The following is a 22,615-nucleotide window of genomic DNA, read 5'->3' as shown; positions in this document are numbered from 1 at the left end:
CTCTATCCCTGGTGGTGGACTCTCCTTTGCTGTCACTGATTGAATCACCATTTGGATTTTTTGTACCTTTCTGGGCGAATTGAACTTTTTAATCATATTGATTTTTCACTTATTGGATATTAAGGTGGATTATTATCAAATGTTATCCACATACATTTTTATTTCTTATTTACACTCAATATCATAAACAAAAAAATGTTTTTCACTGAGGACTTTTATGGTAATTTGCACATGTATCAGCGCAATTCTTTTTATTTTTCATATTTACTCCACAATTGATGTTTATTGTTGGGATTGCAGCTTTTCAACGATTTATTGTTTACTTTGGTTTATAGCGCGTTTTTTTCTTCTTTTTTTCACGTATGGAGATTGTATCGGACCTTGTATGGATCTTGTATGGAGATTGTATGGACGTTGTATGGAGATTGTATGGAGATTGTATGGACGTTGTATGGAGATTGTATGGAGATTGTATGGACGTTGTATGGAGATTGTATGGAGATTGTATGGACGTTGTATGGATATTGTATCAAGCCTTGTATGGACGTTGTATGGACCTTGTATGGACCTTGTATGGACGTTGTATGGACCTTGTATGGACCTTGTATGGACGTTGTATGGATCTTGTATGGAGATTGTATGGAGATTGTATCGGACCTTGTATGGAGATTGTATTGGACCTTGTATGGAGATTGTATGGACCTAGTATGGAGATTGTATCGGGCCTTGTATGGAGATTGTATGGACGTTGTATGGAGATTGTATGGACGTTGTATGGAGATTGTATGGAGATTGTATGGACGTTGTATGGAGATTGTATCAAGCCTTGTATGGACGTTGTATGGAGATTGTATCGAGCCTTGTATGGACCTTGTATGGATGTTGTATGGATCTTGTATGGAACTTTTATGGAGATTGTATGGACCTTGTATGGAGATTGTATCAAGCCTTGTATGGACGTTGTATGGAGATTGTATGGAGATTATATGAGCCTTGTTTGGAGATTGTATCAAGCCTTGTATGGACGTTGTATTGAGCCTTGTATGGAACTTGTATGGAGATTGTATGGACCTTGTATGGAGATTGTATGGACCTTGTATGGAGATTGTATGGAGATTGTATGGATCTTGTATGGAGATTGTAAGGACCTTGTATGGAGATTGTATGGACCTTGTATGGAGATTGTATGGAGATTGTAAGGACCTTGTATGGAGATTCTAAGGACCTTGTATGGAGATTGTAAGGACCTGTGTATGGTGATTGTATGGACCTTGTATGGACCTTGTATGGATCTTGTATGGAGATTGTATGGACCTTGTATGGAGATTGTATGGACCTTGTATGGAGATTGTATGGAGATTGTATGGATCTTGTATGGAGATTGTAAGGACCTTGTATGGAGATTGTATGGACCTTGTATGGAGATTGTATGGAGATTGTAAGGACCTTGTATGGAGATTGTAAGGACCTTGTATGGAGATTGTAAGGACCTTGTATGGAGATTGTAAGGACCTGTGTATGGTGATTGTATGGACCTTGTATGGATCTTGTATGGAGATTGTATGGACCTTGTATGGAGATTGTATGGACCTTGTATGGAGATTGTATGGATCTTGTATGGAGATTGTAAGGACCTTGTATGGAGATTGTATGGACCTTGTATGGAGATTGTATGGACCTTGTATGGAGATTGTATGGAGATTGTATGGATCTTGTATGGAGATTGTAAGGACCTTGTATGGAGATTGTATGGACCTTGTATGGAGATTGTATGGAGATTGTAAGGACCTTGTATGGAGATTGTAAGGACCTTGTATGGAGATTGTAAGGACCTGTGTATGGTGATTGTATGGACCTTGTATGGACCTTGTATGGATCTTGTATGGAGATTGTATGGACCTTGTGTGACAGACCTAGCCAGAACAGAGGCTGTTGGAGAGGACTGTATGCAAGCCTGTTGCCTTTTGATTATGGGCCCTGGATTTTCAATGGATTCATTCTGTTGGGACACATCCTGTGAGGAGATGCTGGTGTCATCAACCTGTGTTTATGTTAATTGAATGAGCTAATGACATTGTCCTCTATACAATGTAGGAGACGGGACGACTGCTATTGTGTTGATATAACTGTGTGAAGCTCGGTGACCACAAGTCTGGGTGAAAGGTCATGTCTCAGTCACCTAGGCTGTATAAAGGATTAGATAATTAGCTCATGTTAATTAGGTTACATTTGTATTGTTAGAGTAATCTTCTCCTGTGTATATAAGACTGTATTCTGGTTCTGAATAAAGTCAGTTCTTGGTAGCAACAAGCAAGTGTCGCCTTGTTTGTGCTCAGAGAGGTTGGGATATCTGTATACAGACTGGGAGGAAGTGGTATATGACGGAAGCACTCAAGCGGAGTGTGGGACGTTCCGTGACATTGGTGGCAAGCAGCGGGAAAGCTTCCTGAAGTCTGGGACATCCAAACCTCCAACTGGATCCAAGATCAGCATAGCAGACTTCAGTCACCCCAGCGGAGATATGGACCTGGCATCAGAGTTCCCGGGGCTGCTGCGGATCATCCTTTCAACATACACCAGGACTGTGTCTGAGGATGAATACCTGGAGCTCAGGCAGCAAATTCGGGTGGAGCTCTGGATTGGAGCCCTCCGTCTCGCTGGTATAAAACAGGGCAAGTGCTTTCCAACCCAAGAGCAACGGGCCAGTGACCAACGGGCATTGCGGATGGCATTCCTGGGAGAGCAGCCCCAGGAGCAATGGGTGACTGAGTTGGACAGGTTGGTCCAGCAGGAGATAGAGCTGGACAATCGTTATCGGGCTCTGCAATGGCACGCAGAGGAGGGATATTTAGGGGAGACAACAGAATGCTCTCCGGAGGGATATGACTTTGGAGGCCCTAGATTGCTGTGGGAGAGCCTTACAGATCTTTTTATGTTTGGCGATGAAGGGGAACCTGACCTTGAGGACCTGAGAGACTATAGAGAGTCTATGCTCGGTCTTGCAGGGGTCTCAGAGCTCAAACCTGATCTGGACCATTTGCTAAGGAAGGAACAGCATCTGGAAAGGGCAAACAGGAAACTGCTAGAACAAGTTCAGCAGCATGCCAGAGAATCGGCAGTGGAAAATCCGGAGATTGCCGTCCCCAAACCTGAAGTGCTGACAACAGGGCAGAGCTCTGCTAACCTCTGCCCAGAAATGATAACATCTTCTGGGTTCCATGGACAGGAGATGGTGAACCTCTATTCCCAGACATCAGTTGCAGAGACATGGGATTTGATAGACTTTTCTGCTGAGGAAGAACAACCTGATGAGCCTCCAGCAGAAGAGCTTCTATCAGGGCCAAAGTTCACTGTGTTCTGCCCAGCACCAACAGTGGCTTCGGCCTTCCTGAGAGAAGAGGTAGTCGGCCTTTCTCCCACAACACTGACAGGGACATGTGATTTTCTGCCAGCAGCATCTATGGAGTTAAAACAAACTTCTCCAGCTGAAGATCTGGTAACTGAACAGAGGGTCCAAGACCTCTGTCCCACACTTTTACCAATTCCAGCGACTGGGGATTTAATAGACGTTTCTGTAGAGGAGGAACCACCTGGCAAACCCCCAGCAGAAGTGCTGGCAACCGGACAGAGGGTCCAAGACCTCTGCCCCACACCTGCAGCAATTGTGGAGGCTCAGGCTGAGAAGATGGCAATCACTTCCCGGCAGCAGATACAGGGGGAGAAAGGAGAGGAGGTGTGTGTTGTCCCTCCCCAACAGTTGGCCAGGGTGGAGGAAGTGGGCTTTCCTCCCCAGCAAAGATCCGTGTACCTGGGAGACAGTACCATCGACATGTCGTCCCAGCAGCCAGATGAGGGAATGGAAAAGGAAGCAGCCGGCTCACCTCCCCAATGGCAGCTACACAGTTTGGGAGTGGAGGAAGCCAGCCTCCTGCCCCAACAGTTAGCCGGAGCAGAGGATGCGGAGTTCCCAGCAGAAGTGCTGGCAACAGGGCAGAGTGCTACCAACCTCTGCCCAGCACCGGCAACAACTACAGAGTTCCAGGGAGGCGGGGCAGTCGGCCTCCCTCTCCAACAGTTAGCCGGAATAGATGGTGTGGGGTTTCCAGCAGAAGGGCTGGCAACAGGGCCGAGGACTGCTGGACTCTGCCCTCAACTAACAGAGGATGGATTTCCTGTGAAGGTGGATGGGACTTCAGTCTCCACCTGTATACCCCAGGGATGCTGGGCAGTGGGCCCCGATCCCCAACAGCATGACAGAGTGAGCCCAGTCCCCCTGTCTTCTCTCCAGCGGCAGAAAGGATTCCAGGGAGAAGAGCCAGTCCAGGCCTCTCCCCAGTGGCAGATATGTTCTCTGAGAGAGGCAGAGGTTGGCTGGGTGAGTAATACTCTGTTTGGAACAATTTGTTTGGGGTACTGTGTGGGTACAGGCAGTAGAGGACTGGAACTATGGACTAACTTCGGAGTCAACCCGTCTGGGGTCTCCTCCTGTGTTAGTCTCCTGCCAAAAGGGGAGAAATGTCACAGACCTAGCCGGGACAGAGGCTGTTGGAGAGGACTGTATGCAAGCCTGTTGCCTTTGGATTATGGGCCCTGGATTTTCAGTGGATTCATTCTGTTGGGACACATCCTGTGAGGAGATGATGGTGTCATCAACCTGTGTTTATGTTAATTGAATGAGCTAATGACATTGTCCTCTATACAAGGTAGGAGACGGGACGACTGCTATAACTGTGTGAAGCTCGGTGACCACAAGTCTGGGCGAAAGGTCATGTCTCAGTCACCTAGGCTGTATAAAGGATTAGATAATTAGCTCATGTTAATTAGGTTACATTTGTATTGTTAGAGGAGGTTCCAACAGCATATAAAGTCTTGTAACTTTGATTCATAATAAACAGTCCATGTTAGCAGTGAAGCAAGTGTCGCCTTGTTTGTGCTCAGAGAGGTTGGGATATCTGTATACAGACTGGGAGGAAGTGGTATATGACGGAAGCACTCAAGCGGAGTGTGGGACGTTCCGTGACACCTTGTATGGAGATTGTATGGACCTTGTATGGAACTCATATGGAGATTGTATTGGGCCTTGTATGGAGATTGTATGGATCTTATATGAAGATTGTATGGATCTTGTATGGAGGTTGTATGGAGATTGTATGGACATTGTATGGATATTGTATGGACCTTGTATTTAGATTGTATGGACCTTGTATTTAGATTGTATGGACATTGTATGGACCTTGTATTTAGATTGTATGGATCTTGTATTTAGATTGTATGGACCTTGTATTTAGATTGTATGGACCTTGTATGGAGATTGTATGGACCTTGTATGGACCTTGTATGGAGATGGTATGGAGATTGTATGTAGATTGTAAGGACCTTGTATGGAGATTGTATGGAGATTGTATGGACCAGAACGGATGATGTCACTAGATGGACCCCCTGTTGGTGTAGATCAGACGTATCGTGAACTGTGAGGAAATTTTCGGTCTTACCTACACAGGAATCACTGCGTTCCTCGAATCCCGCACTACACACGCACTTCCCGATGGGAACCAGCCACTCGCCCTCAGCACTGCAGTACATTTTTGGGGTGTCTCTTTCCTCAGAATGACCCACACATTCTCCACGCACCTCCACCAGGGAAGATGAATCGGCACCGGTGACGGCCTCAGAGAAGGCGGCCAGGTTCCTGACCATAGAGGGGCACTTTTTATAATAGACCCTCACCGACACAATGGCGATACACGCCCCGATGTCCTGGAAGGCCAAATAAAAACCCCTCCGGCTGAGAGGCCCCACACCACGCACTTCTGTATTGAGCTTCAGCCTCCGAACCCCCAGATCCACGCTGGTGAAGCTCTCGTCGGCAGCGATGGTGTCAATCTTCATGAATTGGCTCTCCCGGGTGCTGGTGCCCAGGTCTCGGTCACTTTCCATGTAGTAGAGGTTGAAGGTCTCCTTACATGTGCCCAGCACCCCCGGCATGCTGTTACAATCTCGCAGGGTGAACTTGATCTCAGCGTAGACTCGGCGGGCGCCGTCTCTCTGCACCCAGTTGGTTCGCAGCCAGTTGTTCTGGTTGGGGGTCATCACATTGCAGACTTGGTAGGTGTGTATGGGAGCGAAGAACTCGTCCATCTCATTGATGGAATCCCACTGCAAAGAGGAACAAGAAGAGGTTCAAGGAAATAATCCATAAAAAATCGATGCCCCAAAACATAACACCATGTCCCCATCACCCCAACATAACACAATGTCCCCATCACCCCAACATAACACAGTGTCCCCATCACCCCAACATAACACAATGTCCCCATCACCCCAACATAACACAGTGTCCCCATCACCCCAACATAACACAATGTCCCCATCACTCCAACATAACACAGTGTCCCCATCACCCCAACATAACACAATGTCCCCATCACCCCAACATAACACAATATCCCCATCACCCCAACATAACACAATGTCCCCATCACCCCAACATGACACAATGTCCCCATCACCCCAACATGACACAATGTCCCCATCACCCCAACATAACACAATGTCCCCATCACCCCAACATAACACAGTGTCCCCATCACCCCAACATGACACAATGTCCCCATCACCCCAACATAACACAATGTCCCCATCACCCCAACATAACACAGTGTCCCCATCACCCCAATATAACACAATGTCCCCATCACCCCAACATAACACAATGTCCCCATCACCCCAACATAACACAATGTCCCCATCACCCCAACATAACACAGTGTCCCCAACACCCCAACATAACACAATGTCCCCATCACCCCAACATAACACAATGTCCCCATCACCCCAACATAACACAATGTCCCCATCACCCCAACATAACACAATGTCCCCATGACCCCAACATAACACAATGTCCCCATCACCCCAACATAACACAATGTCCCCATCGCCCCAACATAACACAATGTCCCCATCACCCCAACATAACACAGTGTCCCCATCACCCCAACATAACACAGTGTCCCCATCACCCCAATATAACACAATGTCCTCATCACCCCAACATAACACAATGTCCCCATCACCCCAACATAACACAATGTCCCCATCACCCCAACATAACACAATGTCCCCATCACCCCAACATAACACAATGTCCCCATCACCCCAACATAACACAGTGTCCCCATCACCCCAACATGACACAATGTCCCCATCACCCCAACATAACACAGTGTCCCCATCACCCCAACATAACACAGTGTCCCCATCACCCCAACATAACACAATGTCCCCATCACCCCAACATAACACAGTGTCCCCATCACCCCAATATAACACAATGTCCTCATCACCCCAACATAACACAGTGTCCCCATCACCCCAATATAACACAATGTCCCCATCACCCCAACATAACACAATGTCCCCATCACCCCAACATAACACAGTGTCCCCATCACCCCAACATAACACAATGTCCCCATCACCCCAACATAACACAGTGTCCCCATCACCCCAATATAACACAATGTCCCCATCACCCCAACATAACACAGTGTCCCCATCACCCCAACATAACACAATGTCCCCATCACCCCAACATAACACAATGTCCCCATCACCCCAACATAACACAATGTCCCCATCGCCCCAACATGACACAATGTCCCCATCACCCCAACATAACACAGTGTCCCCATCACCCCAACATAACACAATGTCCCCATCACCCCAACATAACACAGTGTCCCCATCACCCCAATATAACACAATGTCCCCATTACCCCAACATAACACAATGTCCCCATCATCCCAACATGACACAATGTCCCCATCACCCCAATATAACACAGTGTCCCCATCACCCCAACATTTTATTCTGAAATGTAAGTGTTTTTCCTTTTAATAAAATTTTTTTATGGTTTACGGAATTACGCTATGAGCCCCTTCTTCATTACATGTGGTAATGTCCGTTGGTGTCCGAGCTTCCATATGAAGAAGACTTCTTTGGGATAGCAACGTTACAACTTCACCATTCACCAGCCCTTGGTTCCCTACCTTCATTGCCAGTGAGCAATCCAAGCCTGTTTGACCCATATAGCGTATGCTAGGTGGGTCCCAACTTTCTGGTAAGCCTCCAGTCATCCTGGGTGGTGGTTTCGCACAAGTGTCTGTCAGCACATGTTGGATTATATTCAGAAATCTCTCACGAGTATATGTTTTGGAATTTATCACCATTGCAACATTTATGTTCATCGTATCTGCACATTCAGTTTTGGACTTTATTGCCATTATTACATCCTGTCATCACCTTTGGTGACCCTATGACTTTATAACATAAGTGTTCTATATGTATGAATGTTCACTAAATATACAAAACACTATCTTTTCACAACTTATCTTGCTATTTTATGTGGTATAGCAATATTTTCTTTTTCATTTTTTAGCGCTACACCTGGTTGTATATGATTTATTTACAAATTTTCTATTTGTTGTGTTAGCTGCTCACATTTATGACTTTTTTGGAGTAAGCGCATGGTTTATAGGTTTTTTATCCCCATCACCCCAACATGACACAATGTCCCCATCACCCCAACATAACACAATGTCCCCATCACCCCAACATGACACAATGTCCTCATCACCCCAACATAACACAATGTCCTCATCACCCCAACATAACACAATGTCCCCATCACCCCAACATGACACAATGTCCCCATCACCCCAACATGACACAATGTCCCCATCACCCCAACATAACACAATGTCCCCATCACCCCAACATGACACAATGTCCCCATCACCCCAACATAACACAATGTCCCCATCACCCCAACATAACACAATGTCCCCATCACCCCAACATGACACAATGTCCCCATCACCCCAACATGACACAATGTCCCCATCACCCCAACATAACACAATGTCCCCATCACCCCAACATAACACAATGTCCCCATCACCCCAACATGACACAATGTCCCCATCACCCCAACATGACACAATGTCCCCATCACCCCAACATAACACAATGTCCCCATCACCCCAACATGACACAATGTCCTCATCACCCCAACATAACACAATGTCCCCATCACCCCAACATAACACAATGTCCCCATCACCCCAACATAACACAGTGTCCCCATCACCCCAACATAACACAATGTCCCCATCACCCCAACATAACACAATGTCCCCATCACCCCAACATAACACAATGTCTCCATCACCCCAACATGACACAATGTCCCCATCACCCCAACATAACACAATGTCCCCATCACCCCAACATAACACAATGTCCCCATCACCCCAACATGACACAATGTCCTCATCACCCCAACATAACACAATGTCCCCATCACCCCAACATAACACAGTGTCCCCATCACCCCAACATAACACAGTGTCCCCATCACCCCAACATGACACAATGTCCCCATCACCCCAACATAACACAATGTCCCCATCACCCCAACATAACACAATGTCCCCATCACCCCAACATAACACAATGTCCCCATCACCCCAACATAACACAATGTCCCCATCACCCCAACATAACACAGTGTCCACATCACCCCAACATGACACAATGTCCTCATCACCCCAACATAACACAATGTCCCCATCACCCCAACATAACACAATGTCCCCATCACCCCAACATAACACAATGTCTCCATCACCCCAACATGACACAATGTCCCCATCACCCCAACATAACACAATGTCCCCATCACCCCAACATGACACAATGTCCCCATCACCCCAACATAACACAATGTCCCCATCACCCCAACATAACACAATGTCCCCATCACCCCAACATAACACAATGTCCTCATCACCCCAACATAACACAATGTCCTCATCACCCCAACATGACACAATGTCCCCATCACCCCAACATGACACAATGTCCTCATCACCCCAACATAACACAATGTCCCCATCACCCCAACATAACACAATGTCCCCATCACCCCAACATAACACAGTGTCCCCATCACCCCAATATAACACAGTGTCCCCATCACGCCAACATAACACAATGTCCCCATCACCCCAATATAACACAATGTCCCCATCACCCCAACATGACACAATGTCCCCATCACCCCAATATAACACAATGTCCCCATCACCCCAACATGACACAGTGTCCCCATCACCCCAATATAACACAGTGTCCCCATCATCCCAACATAACACAATGTCCCCATCACCCCAACATGACACAATGTCCCCATCACCCCAACATAACACAGTGTCCCCATCACCCCAACATAACACAATGTCCCCATCACCCCAACATAACACAGTGTCCCCATCACCCCAACATAACACAATGTCCCCATCACCCCAACATAACACAATGTCCTCATCACCCCAACATAACACAATGTCCTCATCACCCCAACATGACACAATGTCCCCATCACCCCAACATGACACAATGTCCTCATCACCCCAACATAACACAATGTCCCCATCACCCCAACATAACACAATGTCCCCATCACCCCAACATAACACAGTGTCCCCATCACCCCAATATAACACAGTGTCCCCATCACGCCAACATAACACAATGTCCCCATCACCCCAATATAACACAATGTCCCCATCACCCCAACATGACACAGTGTCCCCATCACCCCAATATAACACAGTGTCCCCATCATCCCAACATAACACAATGTCCCCATCACCCCAACATGACACAATGTCCCCATCACCCCAACATAACACAGTGTCCCCATCACCCCAACATAACACAATGTCCCCATCACCCCAACATGACACAATGTCCCCATCACCCCAACATAACACAATGTCCCCATCACCCCAACATGACACAATGTCCCCATCACCCCAACATGACACAATGTCCCCATCACCCCAACATAACACAATGTCCCCATCACCCCAAAATAACACAGTGTCCCCATCACCCCAACATGACACAGTGTCCCCATCACCCCAACATGACACAATGTCCCCATCACCCCAACATAACACAGTGTCCCCATCACCCCAATATAACACAGTGTCCCCATCATCCCAACATAGCACAATGTCCCCATCACCCCAACATGACACAATGTCCCCATCACCCCAACATGACACAGTGTCCCCATCACCCCAATATAACACAGTGTCCCCATCATCCCAACATAGCACAATGTCCCCATCACCCCAACATGACACAGTGTTCCCATCACCCCAACATGACACAATGTCCCCATCACCCCAACATAACACAGTGTCCCCATCACCCCAACATGACACAATGTCCCCATCACCCCAACATAACACAGTGTCCCCATCACCCCAATATAACACAGTGTCCCCATCATCCCAACATAGCACAATGTCCCCATCACCCCAACATGACACAATGTCCCCATCACCCCAACATGACACAGTGTCCCCATCACCCCAATATAACACAATGTCCCCATCACCCCAACATGACACAATGTCCCCATCACCCCAACATAACACAGTGTCCCCATCACCCCAATATAACACAGTGTCCCCATCATCCCAACATAGCACAATGTCCCCATCACCCCAACATGACACAATGTCCCCATCACCCCAATATAACACAGTGTTCCCATCACCCCAACATGACACAATGTCCCCATCACCCCAACATAACACAGTGTCCCCATCACCCCAACATGACACAATGTCCCCATCACCCCAACATAACACAATGTCCCCATCACCCCAACATAACACAGTGTCCCCATCACCCCAACATAACACAATGTCCCCATCACCCCAACATAACACAGTGTCCCCATCACCCCAACATAGCACAATGTCCCCATCACCCCAACATGACATAGTGTCCCCATCACCCCAACATTACACAATGTCCCCATCACCCCAACATAACACAGTGTCCCCATCACCCCAATATAACACAATGTCCCCATCACCCCAATATAACACAGTGTCCCCATCACCCCAACATGACACAATGTCCCCATCACCCCAACATAACACAGTGTCCCCTTCACCCCAACATGACACAGTGTCCCCATCACCCCAACATGACACAGTGTCCCCATCACCCCAACATGACACAATGTCCCCATCACCCCAACATGACACAGTGTCCCCATCACCCCAACATGACACAATGTCCCCATCACCCCAACATAACACAGTGTCCCCATCACCCCAATATAACACAGTGTCCCCATCACCCCAATATAACACAGTGTCCCCATCACCCCAATATAACACAGTGTCCCCATCACCCCAACATGACACAATGTCCCCATCACCCCAACATAACACAGTGTCCCCATCACCCCAACATGACACAGTTTCCCCATCACCCCAACATGACAAAATGTCCCCATCACCCCAACATAACACAGTGTCCCCATCACCCCAACATGACACAATGTCCCCATCACCCCAACATGACACAATGTCCCCACCACCCCAACATAACACAGTGTCCCCATCACCCCAACATAACACAATGTCCCCATCACCCCAACATGACACAATGTCCCCATCACCCCAACATAACACAATGTCCCCATCACCCCAACATGACACAATGTCCCCATCACCCCAACATAACACAGTGTCCCCATCACCCCAACATGACACAGTGTCCCCATCATCCCAACATAGCACAATGTCCCCATCACCCCAACATGACACAGTGTCCCCATCACCCCAACATGACACAATGTCCCTATCACCCCAACATAACACAGTGTCCCCATCACCCCAACATAACACAGTGTCCCCATCACCCCAACATAACACAATGTCCCCATCACCCCAACATAACACAATGTCCCCATCACCCCAACATGACACAATGTCCCCATCACCCCAACATAACACAGTGTCCCCATCACCCCAACATGACACAGTGTCCCCATCACCCCAACATAACACAGTGTCCCCATTACCCCAACATAACACAGTGTCCCCATCACCCCAACATAACACAATGTCCCTATCACCCCAACATAACACAATGTCCCCATCACCCCAACATAACACAGTGTCCCCATCACCCCAACATGACACAATGTCCCCATCACCCCAACATAACACAGTGTCCCCATCACCCCAACATAGCACAATGTCCCCATCACCCCAACATAACACAATGTCCCCATCACCCCAACATAGCACAATGTCCCCATCACCCCAATAAAGCACAAGACCCCTATATGTCCCCATTAGGAACATGTATGTAATGTAAAGAGTGCAGTTGATGAATGGGACGCTCAGATTTCTGGCCTTAGTAGGGCGCTCAGCACCACAGGGTGCACAATGCTCCTTATTAGTTCTTCATCTCAGGATTATTTCTAGATGTTTCCACACCATGAGAAACCACCAATGTCCAACAATGACCCCTCTGCTCCAAGAACATCACCTGAAGGCCCAGCTCTGCTTCTACCTGGAGGTCTAGAGAAGATGACCTGTTAATAATTCTATGGACATGAGGTGTGGGGAGGATTGATGGGAACGTCGGTGAGTGAAGCCTGAATCTTCCAGACACCATGACGGAGAATGAGAATGTCCTGGGGGGGGCAGAGCTGGCGATTCTCGCTCTGTGGGTTACCATGCATGACCGCATCTCATTATTCAATCATATTCAATGTGATTAAAGTCTCGCCTTCTCCGGAAACTTCCACACTTTGTATTGTTCCACTTTCACATTCTAAAATGATTTCTAACCAGAATTTGAATAAAGTAATTTCCGCCGGCAGATGCAGTTCAGCCCCCGAAATAAAGAATCCCGGAGGAATCCATTAGAATATAACTTCCCGCCGACTGACCGGGGTCCTGCCCTGCCGCCATAGTCATGTGCAAATCCAACGCCTGTCATAAGGTGCTCTACCTGTAAGGGGTACTCTACCTGTAAGGGGTACTCTACCTGTATGGGGTACTCTACCTGTATGGGGCGCTCTCTACCTGTATGGGGCACTCTCTACCTGTATGGGGTGCTCTACCTGTATGGGGCACTCTCTACCTGTATGGGGTGCTCTACCTGTATGGGGCACTCTCTACCTGTATGGGGTGCTCTACCTGTATGGGGCACTCTCTACCTGTATGGGGCGCTCTCTACCTGTATGGGGCACTCTCTACCTGTATGGGGTGCTCTACCTGTATGGGGCACTCTCTACCTGTATGGGGTGCTCTACCTGTATGGGGCACTCTCTACCTGTATGGGGTGCTCTACCTGTATGGGGCACTCTCTACCTGTATGGGGTGCTCTACCTGTATGGGGCACTCTCTACCTGTATGGGGTGCTCTACCTGTATGGGGCACTCTCTACCTGTATGGGGCACTCTCTACCTGTATGGGGTGCTCTACCTGTATGGGGCACTCTCTACCTGTATGGGGTGCTCTACCTGTATGGGGCACTCTCTACCTGTATGGGGTGCTCTACCTGTATGGGGCACTCTCTACCTGTATGGGGTGCTCTACCTGTATGGGGCACTCTCTACCTGTATGGGGTGCTCTACCTGTATGGGGCACTCTCTACCTGTATGGGGCACTCTCTACCTGTATGGGGTGCTCTACCTGTATGGGGCACTCTCTACCTGTATGGGGTGCTCTACCTGTATGGGGCACTCTCTACCTGTATGGGGTGCTCTACCTGTATGGGGCACTCTCTACCTGTATGGGGCACTCTCTACCTGTATGGGGCACTCTCTATCTGTATGGGGCACTCTCTATCTGTATGGGGCACTCTCTGTATTGGGCACTCTCTATCTGTATGGGGCACTCTCTGTATGGGGCACTCTCTGTATTGGGCACTCTCTATCTGTATGGGGCACTCTCTGTATGGGGCACTCTCTATCTGTATGGGGCACTCTCTATCTGTATGGGGCACTCTCTGTATGGGGCACTCTCTATCTGTATGGGGCACTCTCTGTATGGGGCACTCTCTGTATGGGGCACTCTCTGTATCGGGCACTCTCTGTATTGGGCACTCTCTATCTGTATGGGGCACTCTCTATCTGTATGGGGCACTCTCTGTATGGGGCACTCTCTATCTGTATTGGGCACTCTCTATCTGTATGGGGCACTCTCTGTATGGGGCACTCTCTATCTGTATGGGGCACTCTCTATCTGTATTGGGCACTCTCTATCTGTATGGGGCACTCTCTGTATGGGGCACTCTCTATCTGTATGGGGCACTCTCTATCTGTATTGGGCACTCTCTATCTGTATGGGGCACTCTCTGTATTGGGCACTCTCTATCTGTATGGGGCACTCTCTGTATTGGGCACTCTCTATCTGTATGGGGCACTCTCTGTATGGGGCACTCTCTATCTGTATGGGGCACTCTCTATCTGTATTGGGCACTCTCTATCTGTATGGGGCACTCTCTGTATTGGGCACTCTCTATCTGTATGGGGCACTCTCTGTATGGGGCACTCTCTATCTGTATGGGGCACTCTCTATCTGTATGGGGCACTCTCTGTATGGGGCACTCTCTATCTGTACAGGGTGCTCTCTACCGGTCTTCTGGGGTTCTGGAGCTGGTGTTTCTGACCATATGAAGATATAATGAATGGATTGGGAAGGTTGAGGACTTCTTGGAGGTGATCTGCTTTCCTCTCATACAGATGGATGAAGATCTCATCATGTTGTGGTAGACGGAAGGACAAGTCATCTTTAATCATCATCACAATATGGAACCCCCTCCCCCAATAAGCTTACATAGAACTATTACATCCCATCCCAGCCAGGAAGGGGTGGGGGGAGGGAGTGAGAACATTAACTGGTCAGGGTCTGGATTTAGTAAGACTTTAGCTCCAGTGATTGATTGGAACTAAGGCGTGGAACATTTCCACTTCGTATATATTGGTGGAGCCAGAAGCGGGGGTGTGTCTCTTTCTAGGTCAGCCCAGGAGGAGCCTTATGGAGAAGACCTGTCAGTAGTAAACCTCCAGGAAAGGTCAGCAGTGCTGAGCAGATGGAGGCCGGTGACCCCAACGTGTGCCGTCACTGCCGGGGACTCTACAGAAAGTTTGGATATCAGGGCTGGCTGCAGAAAGTGGGAGACAAAGTTGTGTTTGGAGGACCTCCATTTCTCTCCTGTGAGGCCTGAGCCAGCCGTACATGAATCGGATGCGGACGGCCCTCTGCCCATACTGTGTGACTTTGTATTCCAGAGAGATTAATCCCAGGCTGACGACTCGCAGAATCCTCGTCTAATGATATGCTTATTTCAAAGTATCAGCATTGCGCTAAATGTCTTGTTTGGGAATTGAAATGAGCTGGAAGCAGCAGGTACCATTCTTAAGCCTATAAACACCGAGCCAGCGGGACATTGTCTGTTCTACAGCTGGTGCAATTCCTCACATAGGTACATGTCCCCCACTGGTGAATTAGTGAGACAATCTGCTTTATTATGGGGGATTCAGACAGGACGGGGCCACCCCAGAGAGCCGGGAGGAAGCAGGCGGCTAAACGCAGATTTTCAGCTCTTTAATACATTAATTGCCATCTCCAGAGCAAAACATCCATTAACGTTTTATCCTTTCAGATAAATGAATTAGACCTGGAAATATCCTTCTCCTTTATACTTCATTCTGAGCGTCTTCCTTGTGTGTGTGTGGTAGAAGGCAGAGCACAGCTATGGGGCATTCCAGAGAATCACAGAAGGTGGAGAGAGGAGACCTCCGAGGGGACCAGAAAAGGTGGAGAGTGGAGATCTCTGGGGGACCAGAGAAAGTGGAGAGAGGCCTCCAGGGGAGCAGAGAGGGTGGAGAGAGGTGATCTTTGGGGGATCAGAGAGGGTGGATAGTGGTGATTTCTGAGGGATCAAAGAGGGTAGAGAGAGACCTCTGGGGGACCAGAGAAGGTAGAGAGCGGTGACCTCTGCGGGACCAGAAAAATTGGGGAGAGCTGACCTCCAGTAGACCAGAGAGAGAGTGGAGAAAGGTGACTTCTGGGGACCAGAGAAAGTGGAGAGAGGAGACCTCTGGGGGGCTGGAGAGGGTGGAGAGAGGTGATCTCTTGGGGACCTGAGAGGGCAGAGAGAGGTGACCTTTGGGGGACCAGAAAAGATGGAGAGAGGAGACCACTGGGGGACCAGAGAGGGTGGAGTGAGGAGACCTCTTGGGAACCAGAGAGGGTGGAGAGAGCTGACCTCCGGCGGGAACGGGGAAGGTGGAGAGAGGTGACCTCTGGGGGAATGGAGAAGGTGGAGAGAGGTGACCTCTGGGGGAATGAAGAAGGTGGAGAGAGGTGACCTCTGGGGGACCAGAGAAGGTGGAAAGAGGTGACATCTGGGGGACCAGAGAAGGTGGAAAGAGTAGACCTTTGGTGGAACGGAGAAGGTGGAGAGAGCTGATCTCCAGGGGAACAGAGAAGGTGGAGAGAGGTGACCTCGGGGGGAATGGAGAAGGTGGAGAGAGGTGACCTCTGGGGGAATGGAGAAGGTGGAGAGAGGTGACCTCGGGGGGAATGGAGAAGGTGGAGAGAGGTGACCTCTGGGGGAATGGAGAAGGTGGAGAGAGGTGACCTCTGGGGGAATGGAGAAGGTGGAGAGAGGTGACCTCTGGGGGAATCAGAGAAATTGGAGAGTGGAGACCTCTGGGGGACCAGAGAACGTAAAGTGAGGAGACATCTGGAGAATGGAGAGGGTTGAAAGAGGTGACCTCTGGACACAGAGATGGAATCTGGATATAAAAAGGTCTGGCTAGGGGTTTATTATAACCAGAACATCATGTGAAACCGATGTCCAGAATAAGAAAATCTCTTACTTTTGAGTGAATATTCATCTTCTTCTTCTGGATCAACAGGATTTTTTAACTAAAGGGGCTCTCCGCATTTGATGAAAAGTTTCCATCTAACATCAGATTAGTAGCGGACAGACTGTGAACACCCAGAAGAGATGCTATCAGCCAAACCTGGTGTTCCCAGAGGAGCCAGGACATCTGACATGAGACCATCAGAATTAACATTCGATGTCTCCAAGTAACTTCATATTCCGCCTATCTGCAGCTGCAATATTGAAGAGTCTCCTTATCTGTTATTAGACTCACAAAACTCATTTCATTCCCATATTTCACAGGTGATTTCTTACAATAAAACAGTCCAGTCCCTCTGCGGGGCTAATTGGAGTTGAGGAGAGTCGGGAAGATTACATTTGTTGATGTCAATAATCGCACATTGCTGCGGGGGAAAATAATCACATATTTATTAAAACTCATAAACAGACATAAGAGTCCGGTGACGTACGAAGGCGTCTGCTGGCCAGGACATGAAGAATTCCATTAACACCTTCACCGGCGAGCAGCCGGCGCTAATTCTCTACAATGCAAAGTTCCTCTCAGGACGGTCAGAAGGAAGACGGTTTCCAACCTCCAATATACTGAACTGACCCTGAGGACCATGATTAGGGATGAGCCGAACGTAGCTGTATTCAGTTCGACCAACATGACTAAAGTTCGGGGGCCAAATCTGACCCCTATTAAAGTCAATGGAAGCCAAATGGCATGGGGGCTGGGCACTGCCCTGGAGGACATGGACCAAAGTAAACATTTTGGTGGGGTGATTTTAACCACTTGTGGACCACCGACGGGCGGCCCCTGCTGGCAAAGTGACGTACCCGTACGCCGCTGTCTGCTTCCGGGTTTAGGGCGCATGCACGCCCCCCCCTCCTGCCGACACCCACTGTGATTGCACATAGCGGGAGTCTGTCAGCAATTCCCGGCCAATTATTTATAGCCGGGACCTGCTGATCAGCTGTGTCCAATCACAGCCCAGAGCCCTGTGTTGGCAATCAACACAGAGCTCTGTACAGTCTCTCAGTTTCTTATCCCTGCAAAGCACTTGGATAAGAATTTGATTTGGATCTCTGCAGAATTCATACCAGACCTGAAGGGAATCCCCATGCTGTTTTTTTTTTTTTTTTAAACTATCCTATCTGCTTTGTCTACATGGCCAGGTATTCCCCAGTACATGAATGGGACCAGTGATGTTACTGGTTGCTAAGGAGGTGGTGGGCGATGGAACTCACAGCTTCCTTAACAAGAATGGCCAGCAGAAGGAGGATCCTGTCCTATATAGTAGTGTGAGAAAAAAACACTACTAGGATTCCAGACCAATTAATACCGCGGGGGGGTGGGGGGGGGGGTCGGCCATACACGGGTCCAATTCTGAATGAATTTTCTTTAGAAAATCGTAAATGAATCATTTTTCTCCTGATTTCGCAGCAACGGCTGATTTTTGTGCGGCCTTTGAATTTCAGCGATCGGGCATGTTGGAAATGTTTTGAAAAATGAACGAATTTCTAATCAATGATGGATAGATCATCAATGATACATTTCGAATCAAGAATCATGAGAAAAATATAATCAAAAAAGAAATGCGAATGAGCTGTGACCTGGAAATAAAAGAAGATTCCGGCCGTGAAATGTCTTTTCTGTAGCATGAGATGACAGAATTTCGGTTGGTTGAATTTCGAAATCAATGGCGGTTCCATCAGATCCCAAAACACCAAATTTCTGATTTTTGAAATACTTGATTTGTTGTAGCCGTATTAGTGCAATTGTGACAGAGAAAATTGAGTACTGTCCGTGATACTTTTTTTATTTGCACTAACATACAATTTTTCAGGACAAGCTTTCGGGGTATGTCCCCTTCTTCAAGGTCCAAGCAGTACACATCAGTACTGCTAGAAGGGGACATACCCGAAAGCTTGTCCTGAAAAATTGTATGTTAGTGCAAATAAAAAAAGTATCACGGACAGTACTCAATTTTCTCAGATTTTTGAAAGAAACTTCATTCAGATTTCGGCCCATGTATGGCTGCCATTAGACGTTATTTTTGGGGAATTTTCCATTTCTTTTTTTTGGGGGGGGGGGGATCACAAAGCTCTTTGAATGTGAGACGTCATATGAATAGAAAGAAGAAACCTTCATCATCTACTTTATAAAGATCTGAATACTTGTACACCCCACATATCTGCACAGGTACCCCCTGCTTTCCCATGTGGAATGGCACCAGGGAGGGAGGTCCTCGATCCCCCTCCTTTTCATCCTTTGCCTGGAACCCCTAGCAGAAGCAATAAGATGTCACCCTGATATTAAGGGGGTACAGATGAGACAACGGGAGTACAAGTTATCTCTCTTTGGTGATGACATTCTTCTGACACTGACGAAACCTCTTATATCTCTCCCCTTCCTACACGCTCTTCTGAATTCCTTTGGGGCCATATCAGGCTATAAAATGTAGGCAGGCTGACATCCGTACGCTGATTGCTGCAGCCGTTTGTTCCTATCATTGATGCATGCTGTGTTAAGCTTCAATTGTAAGTTACATTCAAAGTTTTTTTATCTATCATTACGGGCTTCACTATGGGTCCTTCATTTTCTTTTCTCGGATATATGATGACTACATGCCTGAATGCCTAATTCTGAAGTGACCATTGGGAGATGTTTATATGTGAAGGGAATCCCACGGATGTTGTGGTCTGATGAGGGGTTCCAGTGGGCTGGATTTGCTGGATGCTATTGAGAATTTATCATCTATGCCTAATCCTTAACACCTTCTGGTAAGCAGACTACATTACCATGTGGTGACCAGTGACTCTTTCTACATCTGCACAATATATTTGGTGATTGGATTCCTCCCACTCTTCAATTTCATTTTTGAACTTTTCAGCGCCGCAATAATTTTTATGCATGTGACTTTTTGTTTGTTATCTACGAACTTTGCTGGCCGCTTGCTTTTTTCAGTTCAGCGCAAATTTTTACTTGTTTTATAAAATGTATACTACCAAGACTGAAGCACTCCCTTTGCATATTCCACCAGATATTCTAACACAACTTAAAAACTCATATCCCTATAAATGGTGCACCCAAGCTCTTACATACCTGGGTGTTAAGCTTACCACCTCATATACTAGTATATACTCCACTAACTTCCTCCCTTTGTTCCAGGACATTTATAGATGCCTCCACCAATGGGCGACATACCCTATTACTATGTTAGGCAGAATTAACGTTCTGTAAATGTCAGTGTTACCACAGTTATTATACCTCTTCGAAACTCTACCGGTGGCCGTGCCTATCAATCAACTTAAGGCCTTACACAGGGTTTTTTTAAATGTATTTGGAATAACAAGACACACCGGATAGCTAGCTGTGGTTTTCTCCCTACGATCTCAGGGAGGTTTGGAGGCTCCTGACGTCATCAGGTATTATTTTGCTTCTCACCTTCGGGTGGTGATCTCTTGGTCCTGTCAGGTGGCCCTAAGCAGATGGTCAGAAATTGAGAGAGGAGCTATTCACCCAGTTCACCCTTGCTCTATGGTATGGTCCCATTCTCTACTTAAAGATCCCACATTGAAACATATGTGCTTAGCACCATTTGTATTTACCTTGTCCTTATGGGGTAAATGTGTATCGAAATACCAACTTTCCTCTATCCACCCTCCTCTATGTAACATACTGCTTAACCCGGCAATACCGGACAGTCTGGACTCCGGACGCTTACTACCTTGGATGCAGACACCCCTCTTTCAATTATTCAACCTGGTTCATCCGGTTACTCGCAAATTACAAGAAAAATTCTCTATCCCTCAAAGACTATTTTATTTCTACCTTCAAATCAGACATTTTTCCACTCACTATCCCTGACTCTAACCCTAGAAATCCCCTACTCCCTTTGAACATTTATGTGCGGAGGGTCCTCACCAATTACACTTAATATCCTCCATTTACCATATCCTACATGAATTCACTAAGATATTACCTGATACCCATCTATACATGCGGAAATGGAATATATTACTGGGACGTCTGATTCCTATACAGTTATGGGCTAATATATGGACATCGACTTTTAAGTCTTCCAAATGTGTGGTTCAGAAAGAAATGGTGGTGAAGATCTTAATGTTTTAGTACAGGACCCCGGAGCATATCCACCATATTGATCCCTCCCTCTCATCTAGGTGTTGGCGATGTTGTACAGAGACGGGTTCACACTTCCATATTTTTTGGACCCGCTCACTTATACAGGCATTTTGGTTAGAAGTCATGCAAACACTTCAGAGAGTGACAGACCTGACACTTCCCTTAGATATTATCCATTACTTACTGGGGCTCCCCTTTCCAGACATTGCTAAACCAACTATGCGTTTGACCTCATACATTCTTTTAGCTGCCAAGAGAGCTATACCAATGTGTTGGCTGTCCACTACCCCTCCCTCCCACCTACAATTTCTACAAATTATAGCAGAGATTAGAAAGATGGAATTTCTCACGGCCGCGGTACATCCCTCGTCTCCCAGTTCAATAAAATTTGGGAGCCCTGGGACCAATCGAAGTACGGGGACCACACAAACTGAATGATTCCTGGTTAGTCAGGGTAGAAGAGTTATGTGGGGTTTTTTTTCTCCACTACAAGTGTTTTTTTCTTTTTCTTTTGGTATTGCTCTACTACGGACCCTTTCATTGTGAGAAGACATTTCTGACTATACGCTCCGGAAAATATGCCTTTGCCCCGTGTTGACTATTATTGTTCCCTATCCTTGATATGCTGGAAAAGTTTTACTAATACTCCATGGAATATGTTATCTTTACATTCT

At 47.4% G+C, this 22,615-nt stretch overlaps 1 protein-coding gene across 1 annotated transcript in view; it reads right to left on the bottom strand.

The window, feature by feature from the left end:
* The window catches only part of EPHA8 (EPH receptor A8), a 158,759-nt gene that overhangs the window by 74,913 nt on the left and 61,231 nt on the right, over window positions 1–22,615 (bottom strand). The window contains exon 3 of the mRNA XM_073601410.1: window positions 5,493–6,156. Coding sequence (XP_073457511.1) covers window positions 5,493–6,156 — 664 coding nt within the window. The remainder of the gene's footprint in view (window positions 1–5,492; window positions 6,157–22,615) is intronic.

This window comes from Aquarana catesbeiana, linkage group LG10 (assembly GCF_042186555.1).
Source record: "Aquarana catesbeiana isolate 2022-GZ linkage group LG10, ASM4218655v1, whole genome shotgun sequence".
Classification (NCBI taxonomy): Eukaryota; Metazoa; Chordata; class Amphibia; order Anura; family Ranidae; genus Aquarana; species Aquarana catesbeiana.
The sequence above is the reverse complement of the archived record's forward strand: the minus strand, read 5'-3'. Positions and strand labels throughout refer to the sequence as shown.